We start from the raw sequence: 9150 nt of genomic DNA on the forward strand, positions 1-9150 counted from the left end.
GTGACCGAGCTGGGACTTGGACTGACAAGCAGAGTTTATCTGAGAGGAAGAGGTGAGGGGAAGCAGTGGGCGCAAGGACGCGGAGGCCAGGGGAGAGGGAGCAGAGGGGAGCCACCAGAGGGTAGGACGGGAGCAGAATATCAGTGGTGCTTCCTAATACTGGGCCCCTTCCTGCAGCCATCATTTTGCGCAACCTGAACCCACACAGCACCATGGATTCCATCCTGGGGGCCCTGGCACCCTACGCAGTGCTGTCCTCCTCCAACGTACGCGTCATCAAGGACAAGCAGACCCAACTGAACCGTGGCTTTGCCTTCATCCAGCTCTCCACCATCGTGGTGAGGGCGGCACAGGGGGGGGCCGGGCAGCCAGGATCCCGGCCCCCGGGGCAGGGAGGAGGGACCCTGACCCTAGCCCCCCACCGCGGCCCCAAGCCTGGAAATGGGGCAATGGAGCCGGGGACCTCCCCGGGCCTGACCCTTCTGCCCCTGCCCCCGCCACCTCCTCCCCCAGGAGGCAGCCCAGCTGCTGCAGATCCTGCAGGCCCTGCACCCGCCGCTCACCATCGACGGCAAGACCATCAACGTTGAGTTTGCCAAGGGTTCTAAGAGGTCAGGGCCCCACCTGTGTCCTTTCCCAGCTTGCCCCCCAGCTTGGGGCCTCCTGTCTCACTCCCAGTCTCTGACATCCTCCCCAGGGACATGGCCTCCAACGAAGGCAGTCGCATCAATGCTGCCTCTGTGGCCAGCACTGCCATTGCCGCGGCCCAGTGGGCCATCTCGCAGGTACTCAGAGACTCCCCTCCACCCCAGCATCCCTGTACCTGGGCCGCCTCCACCCTCCCGCTCCCTCTCTGCAAACAGGAGGGCTGGCTTGCTGTTTTGGCTTCCTGTGGCCCCGAAAACCTCTCACAGTGGTCGCCGGTGGGGGCTATGGGGTCCGCGCTGCAGCTCCCTTCCCAGGCACCTCCTCCCAGGCTTTCCTTTTCAGCGCCGTCGCGGCTGCTTTTCTGTTCTGTTTGGTAGCTGTATATCATCCTGAATTGTTACAACCTTTCTTGGTAAAAGGGAATTTATAAGTGGCTGCAAGAAAATTGGCAGATGACAATAAAGAAGGGGAGGATGGTATCTTCCTTGGTCTGACACCCAACACATATATCACGCAACACATGTACCAGTGTCAGCCCTAGGAGCGTTTTGGCGCATGTCTTTGTTCCAGTCTTGTTTTTGTCACCACCCTGCTCTGCTCTGGCCGGGTGGCCCTTGTTTGAGGGCTGCATGCTTTCTGTCAGCAGACACTTGCTTCACTTGTGGGCAGACGTCTCTTAGCTGGTCCCCCTCCCCTCTGTGCCCCCTCCTCTGCTAATGAACCCCTCCCACCTGCCCCTCAGGCCTCCCAGGGTGGGGAGGGTGCCTGGGCCACCCCCGAGGAGCCACCGGTCGACTACAGCTACTACCAACAGGAGGAGGGCTATGGCGGCAGCCAGGGCACAGAGTCCTCTCTCTATGCCCATGGCTACCTCAAGGGCACGAAGGGCCCCGGCATCACTGGAACCAAAGGGGACCCAGCCGGAGCAGGTTAGCCTCAGCATCTCTCCCTGAGCCCATGGTGGGGACTGGCAAGCATAGGGTCCTGGGCCCTGCCGTTCACGTTCTCCTTTTTCCCTGTCCCCCTTTACAGGTCCCGAGGCCTCCCTGGAGCCTGGGGCAGACTCTGTGTCCCTGCAGGCTTTCTCCCGCACCCAGCCTGGTGCCACCCCTGGTGTCTACCAGCAGTCAGCAGCTGAAGCAAGCGGCAGCCAGGGCACTGCTGCCAACAGCCAGGTGAGGAAAATCAAGGGGAGGTCCTGGGGGCCATGGGGGCACTGGTAGACACTGAGCCCTGTTCCCCTGTCTTGCCCCGTGACTAGTCATACACCATCATGTCACCCGCTGTGCTCAAATCTGAGCTCCAGAGCCCCACCCATCCCAGCTCTTCCCTGCCACCAGCCACGAGTCCCTCTGCCCAGGAGTCCTACAGCCAGTACCGTGAGTAGCCATGGCCTATGGTGAGGGGTGGGGAATTCCTTAACAAAGCAGAGAGGAGTGCGACCCCCTCTTCTCACTCTCCAGCTGTTCCTGACGTCTCCACCTACCAGTACGACGAGACATCTGGCTACTACTATGACCCCCAGACTGGCCTCTACTACGACCCCAACTCTCAGGTGATAGGGCAGTCTGGGGAGTGGGCAGGGTCTGCAGTCCCCTCCTCGAGGTCTTCCCTCACACCCCTTCTCCCCCACCTCCCCCAGTACTACTACAATGCTCAGAGCCAGCAGTACCTGTACTGGGATGGGGAAAGGCGGACCTATGTTCCTGCCCTGGAGCAGTCAGCTGATGGGCATAAGGAAACGGGAGCGCCCTCGAAGGAGGGCAAAGAGAAGAAGGAAAAGCACAAGACCAAGACGGCCCAACAGGTGAACACTGGGAGTCCAGCAGTCACTGGCTGGCTGTTAGGTGTCTTCTGATGAATGCCATTCTGTCATCTGTTATCCTCCGCTGCCAAGGGAGGGGATGGCGGTGGATGTGCACGTGGGCAGTAGTTGTGCCCAGGAGAGACCAGGCTCCCGGTCCAGCTCTGCTCTTTGCTGCGTGACCTTGAGCCAGGGCCGTCTCCCTACCAGGTACATGGTAGGGCTGCCCACCTCCCTGAGGTGGCCAGTGCCATCCAAGTGTACCCTGTCTGCTTTCCCATCCCCTGGTGGGAACCTTTGTGCTGTTGGTGGCAATGTGGGCTGGTGTGGGCACGCCTGAAGCCAGGCTAGCCCTGCCTGTGGAAACAAATGCGCACGCATGCTCCTTTGGGCCCAGAACCCCACCTAAGGGTGTGTCCGTGTCTGTCTGTGTATATATACCCCAGAGAACTTCTCGCGGGCCCATCAGGGGGTGGGCAGGAAGACAACCATTGCAGTGTTCTGTGGTGGTGGGCAGTTGGAGGGAACCTCAGTGTCTTGTCTGTGGAGGAAGAGTATGACAGTCTGGGTGCAACACTTAGAAGCAAGAACTACGTGTTCCTTTGGCAGCCTGGTAAATTCTAAAAATGGTGTTGTGCCTGGGGGTCGGGGTTGGGCAACGACATGGAACGTGGCATAGTATCACACGTGTAAATTAAAATTATACACAGAGCAAGCCATTCTATGCATTTTAGAACGATAAAATGAAAACACACGGCAAACCTAATAGCGTGGGTGCCCATGAGGAGAATGGGGGCACAGCTGGGGAGGGGCTTGCTGAGGAGCACTGATGACAGGACGACAGAGAAATGGGGACTTTCACTTCCGCCTCTCTCACCTTCTGCTTGAGGCTGCAGGGCAGGAAGGGGCGGGCTGCTGCAAGGGCAGAGGTTGGAGTTGGCGACCCCAGCAGTCGGAGGATTCCTAAGAGCCTCACCCCCACCCTCGCCCCTAGATTGCCAAGGACATGGAACGCTGGGCCCGCAGCCTCAACAAGCAAAAAGAAAACTTCAAAAACAGCTTCCAGCCCATCAGTTCCCTACGAGACGATGAAAGGCGGGAGTCGGCCACCGCAGATGCTGGCTACGCCATCCTCGAGAAGAAGGTGTGTGTGGCTGTCCATCCGCGCCCTGCCCCCCAGTCTTGTCATCCCTTTGGTCCTTCCGTGGAATCTCTGAATTTCTGTGTTCCTCCACCCCAGGGAGCACTAGCTGAGAGACAGCACACCAGCATGGACCTCCCAAAACTGGCCAGTGATGACCGCCCAGTGAGTGCCCAGGGCAGAAAGAAGGGCAGGGCTCTGAGCTAGCCAGACCAGACCTCTCACCCTCACCTTTTTCAGAGCCCACCGAGGGGGCTGGTGGCAGCCTACAGCGGGGAGAGTGACAGTGAGGAGGAGCAAGAGCGCGGGGGGCCGGAGCGGGAGGAGAAGCTCACTGACTGGCAGAAGCTGGCCTGTCTGCTCTGCCGGCGCCAGTTCCCCAGCAAGGAGGCGCTCATCCGCCACCAGCAGCTCTCCGGGCTCCACAAGGTGACTGAGGGAGGCTTGGCTGGGAACCCTGTCCTGGCCCGGCCCAGCCGCTTCACTCCTCCTCCTGTCCTCCTTGCAGCAAAACCTTGAGATTCACCGGCGAGCCCACCTGTCAGAAAATGAGCTGGAGGCACTTGAGAAGAACGACATGGAGGTGAGGTGTGACCCACTCCTGGGCTCCATCCCTTGGTCCCTTACCAAGCGCTCCATCCGTGTAGGCAGCTGGCGCTCAGGTTCCTCAGCTAGACACAGCCTGGCTGCCATCAGCCACTTCACGTCCTTTCCCTGCAAGGCTTCTTCCCGATTCCCCCCATGCTGGCTGCTGGCATTCACAGGACCACAGATCTGTTCGCTAGATCTAGCTCCCTTTGGGGGCCCCCCAGCTGTGCCCATGTTTCCTGCAAATAGCGATCAGCTCCTTCATTCTCACACACACTCTTTCAGCAAATGAAGTACCGGGACCGCGCAGCTGAACGCAGAGAGAAGTATGGCATCCCTGAGCCGCCGGAGCCCAAGAGGAGGAAATATAGCGGCATGTCTGCGGCCTCTGTGTGAGTGCCCGGGGCCAGGTTGGGGGCCTGGGGCCGGCAGGCCAGTCGCTCACACTGTGCCACTGTCTCCTGCAGGGACTTTGAGCAGCCCACGCGGGATGGGCTGGGCAGTGACAACATTGGCAGTCGCATGCTCCAGGCTATGGGCTGGAAAGAGGGCAGTGGCCTGGGCCGCAAGAAACAGGGCATTGTGACTCCCATTGAGGTGAGTCTGTGGGGATCCCATCCCCATCCTCCGGTACTCTCTGCTGTAGCCCTGGCCCCCGCCCCACCTGACAGAGTCTGCCTCCCTCACACAGGCCCAGACACGGGTGCGGGGCTCCGGCTTGGGTGCCCGAGGCAGCTCCTATGGGGTCACCTCAACCGAGTCATACAAGGAGACGCTGCACAAGACAATGGTGACCCGCTTCAACGAGGCCCAGTGAGCAGCTGCAAGACCTACTTATACTTATGTTGGGTGTCCAGCCTGGAGCAGGGGAGGATGAAATGTTGGGTGGTCAGAACAGGGGCCCTGCACCTGTTGACTGGCCTAACTCCGCAGCCAGAGAGGCCCTGACCAAGTCAGACTTTTGAGTTGGTGACTTTTATTGGAAAACTGGGCTGGGTTCATGTCTTTCTTTTTGTAATAAAAGCTGAAAAGTCCGCAGCTTGCATGTCTCTTTCTCATGTCCCAGAGTGGTTTGTGGCCCATACAGATACAGGGACATAAACACAGATGGACAAGATCTTGGTCACAGCCCCTCACCATTATCGGGTCCAGCAGGTCATGCTGTACCAGGAAACCAAGCACCACCAGGGCACCGTCAGGCTTGAAGACCCTCTGGGTCACAGCCAGGACTAGGAACCCCCCATCCCCTGGCCTTGCCACCCTGCAGCTGCACTTGCTGTATGGCTGCAAGGCTAAACTGTACTTGGGTCTGGGGACAATGCCTGAGGGCACCTCTGAGTGAACAACGATAGGCACTCTGGCGCCAGTGGGCCCTGTGCCCTCAACAGGCTGATGACCCCAGAGGTGTGGAGATAAGAGAATCAGCCTGCCAGTCCCAGGGATGCCCCACTAGTTGGGTCCACCCTCGTCCTCATCCGCTCCACGGCTTTTACCACAGCACCAGTCCCACTAACCAGTCTCCACCCTGTGATTCACAAGTATGCGTGTGCTCTCAGCACAGGTCTGAGTACAGTGGAACACGAAGCTGGGGCTGCCCTCTCCGGGCCTTGGGGGGGCTGGGCTGTGAAACGGGGCCAGGAACCGCCCCTCCCCAAAACATACATGCTTTTAAGACAAGAAGGTGGAAGGGAGGTAGTGTAGGAAGAGCAAGTGGTTCAAAGCCCCTCCTTCCTCACTTAGTAGTCTGCATTATGACATCACCCTACACAAGTTGTAAGGAGAGGGATGAAAAAGCGAGGCTGGTGTAATCTTGATCCCCAAAACAGATGAGATAATTCAAGAAGAGAACATTTCAAGCCACTTACACCTGTAGATTAAAAATCCTTAATAAAGTCTTAGCTACGGCTTCCCTGGTGGCGCAGTGGTTAAGAATCCGCCTGCCAATGCAGGGGACACGGTTTCGAGCCCTGATCCGGGAAGATCCCACATGCCGTGGAGCAAGTAAGCCCGTGCACTACAACTACTGAGCCTGCGCTCTAGAGCCTGTGAGCCACAACTACTGAGCCCATATGCCACAACTGCTGAAGCCCGCATGCCTAGAGCCCATGCTCCGCAGCAAGAGAAGCCACCACAATGAGAAGCCCGCTCAAGGAAGAGTAGACCCCGCTTGCCGCAGCTAGAGAAAGCCTGCACACAGCAACGAAGACCCAACGTGGCCAAAAAGAAAGAAAGAAATTTATTTTTAAAAAATGTTAGCTAAATGAATCCAATATTATATTTAGCAAATATGTTTGGATCAAATAGTTTAACTCAGGAATGCAAAATTGAGTCAACATTAGAGAAACTATATATGTAGTGCTCTACATTAACAGACCAAAAGTAAACAAACGTAATAATCTCAACCACAGAAAGCATTTGATAAGGTTCAAGAATCAATAAATCCATACTTACAGAAATTAATGGATAAAAGAATAAATACATGGAGGAGAAGAGAAATATCTCCTATACAGTAGAATGTCAACTAATAATCACGGCACAATGATGATGTTCTGTTAATGTTATGAAATCTCTGGGTGCTAAAGCTAGCGGTTACACTTTGATGTAAACAGGATATTTACACAGATTCAAAGTATCTCTCCATGAGATATATGTTAGTTAATTCCAAAGGGGGAAAATAGTATCTTTACAGTAGAGAAACCTGGCAGATACCATCTTAATGAGGGGAACAAAGTGAACATTATCAGTATTAAAATCCTGAGCCATCTGGTAGGATGAAATGAGGAGACAGCATCACTTTTGTGATATTCCCAGGCAATATGCAGAACACAAATCTAACCACAAGGAAACATCAGACAAAGCCAAACTGAGGGACAGTCTACAAAATTCCTGGCTTATAATCTTCAAAAGTGTCAATGTCATGAAGGTCAAGGGAGCACTGAAGAACCGTTCCAGATTGAAGGAGACATCCCATTTGTATGTTCAAATGTTACCTCCTGGCTACCCCATTTAAAGTTCCAAACTCTCCCCTGCCATACTCCCTATGCCCCTTTCCTTGCATTCTTTTTCTCCATGACATTTCTCAATTTCTAACATACTATAAGTTTTCTTACTTTTCTATAGTCTCCTTCACTAGAATGAAAACATCAGGAGGGAAGGGACTTTTGTCTGCCTTGCTCACCACTGTGTCCCCGATGCCTTGAACAGGGTTTGGCACATACCGGACCATGGAAGCATGAATAAATACACACACCACAACTGTTCAAATCATTCTCATTCTCAAGACTCCATTTTTTTAAAAAAATGGCTAATACATAAAGAGTCCTTAGGGACCTCCCTGGTGGCATAGTGGTTAAGAATCCACCTGCCAATGCAGGGGACATGGGTTCGAGCCCTGGTCTGGGAAGATCCCACATGCCGCAGAGCAACTAAGCCCATGCGCCACAACTACTGAAGCCCGCGGTGCCTAGAGCCCGTGCTCTGCAACAAGAGAAGCCTCTGCAATTAGAAGCCCGCACACTGCAACGAAGAGTAGCCCCTAGAGAAAGCCCGCACACAGCAACGAAGACCCAATGCAGCCAAAAATAAATAAATAAATAAATTTATAAAACAAATAAAAATAACGAGTCCCTAAAAATCCATAAGAGGTACAACAACCCAATAGAAAATGGATAAAGGAAACAGAAAATTCCCAGAAAACAAGAACTGCAAATACCTCTAAATCTATGAAAAGATGCCCAAGTTCACGCCTAATAAGAGAAATACACATTATAATTACACCCGATTGGCAAACATCCAAAGGCTTGACAATCTGCTCAGTGAGGCTGTGAACCAGCTGCACTCTCATACGTGGCTGGGGGCAATGCGAATTGTACAACTCTCACCCCCACTTCCCCTTTCTCCCTGCTTTCTTACCTCCACAGGCTTTTGTTCAAGCTGTTCCCTCCGGCTGGGATGCCCTTCCCTCTCACTTGGGAAAGTCCAAAGTCCAAATCCTGCCTCAATTACTCCTACTGATCCTTTTGAAGGCAATCAATTCTTCAGAGAAGTCGGCCACACCCACGGCTTCAGTTGCCACCTCTGATGGCCCCTAAATCCATCCACAGAAACTCAGATCTAGTCCCCAAACTGTTAATTCGACCAACACATACCAGACCATGGATATCTAACAGGCATCAAAAATGTAACACATCTGGGAACTTCCCTGGTGGCGCAGTGGTCAAGAATCCGCCTGCCAATGCAGGGGACACGCGTTCGTGCCCCGGTCCGGGAAGATCCCACATGCCGCGGAGCAACTAAGTCCGTGCGCCACAACTACTGAGCCTGCGCTCTAGGGCCCACGAGGCACAACTACTGAGCCCGCACACCTAGAGCCCCTGCTCCACAGCAAGAGAAGCCACTGCAATGAGAAGCCCGTGCACCACAACAAAGAGTAGCCCCCGCTTCCCCAAACTAGAGAAAGCCCACGTGCAGCAACGAACACCCAACACAGCCATAAATAAATAAATAATGTAACGTCTGAAAACCAACTCCTGATTTTGCCCCATGCCTGCTCCTAATGGAGTATTTCCCCTGTCAATGACAACTCCATCCTTCCAGCTCAGGCTAGAAACCCACGGGTCAGCCAGGACTCCTCTCTATTTTTCATGCGCTGTATCCGATTTCTCAGCAAATCCTGGTGTCTTTACCTTCAAAATCAACTCAAAATAGAACCCCACACACTTCCTCTTTCACCACCTTGGTCTGACCCTCTCTCATCACTACCTGGACTCTTGCAGTAGCCTTTTCACTGGCTTTTCTGCTTCCTCTCCCCCACCCCACCCCCCCACACACAGTTTGTTCTCTCTCCACAGAGAGCAGCCGGATTCTAAAATATAATTTAAATAATGTGACTCCCCTACTTAAAATCCTTTTATGGCTCCCCATGGATCTTAGAATAAAAACCAAACATCTCAGCCTGGCTTACAATGCC

General features: G+C 54.3%; 1 protein-coding gene across 7 annotated transcripts in view; it reads left to right on the forward strand.

The window, feature by feature from the left end:
• Positions 1-5213, forward strand: part of RBM10 (RNA binding motif protein 10) — a 29532-nt gene extending 24319 nt beyond the window's left edge. For 4 of the 7 annotated variants that reach the window (XM_079911576.1, XM_079911580.1, XM_079911578.1 and 1 more), the window contains 15 exons: positions 178-338; positions 514-611; positions 698-785; positions 1391-1577; positions 1681-1823; positions 1910-2027; positions 2112-2203; positions 2291-2455; positions 3447-3596; positions 3693-3758; positions 3834-4022; positions 4102-4176; positions 4467-4573; positions 4649-4778; positions 4873-5213. In XM_079911576.1, coding sequence (XP_079767702.1) covers positions 178-338; positions 514-611; positions 698-785; positions 1391-1577; positions 1681-1823; positions 1910-2027; positions 2112-2203; positions 2291-2455; positions 3447-3596; positions 3693-3758; positions 3834-4022; positions 4102-4176; positions 4467-4573; positions 4649-4778; positions 4873-4998 — 1895 coding nt within the window. In that variant the 3' untranslated portion in view covers positions 4999-5213. The remainder of the gene's footprint in view (positions 1-177; positions 339-513; positions 612-697; positions 786-1390; positions 1578-1680; positions 1824-1909; positions 2028-2111; positions 2204-2290; positions 2456-3446; positions 3597-3692; positions 3759-3833; positions 4023-4101; positions 4177-4466; positions 4574-4648; positions 4779-4872) is intronic. The other 3 variants (XM_079911577.1, XM_079911581.1, XM_079911579.1) reach the window with 2 other exon arrangements.
• The last annotated feature ends 3937 nt before the right edge of the window (positions 5214-9150 follow it).

This window comes from Stenella coeruleoalba (genome assembly GCF_951394435.1).
Source record: "Stenella coeruleoalba genome assembly, chromosome: X".
Lineage (NCBI taxonomy): Eukaryota > Metazoa > Chordata > Mammalia > Artiodactyla > Delphinidae > Stenella > Stenella coeruleoalba.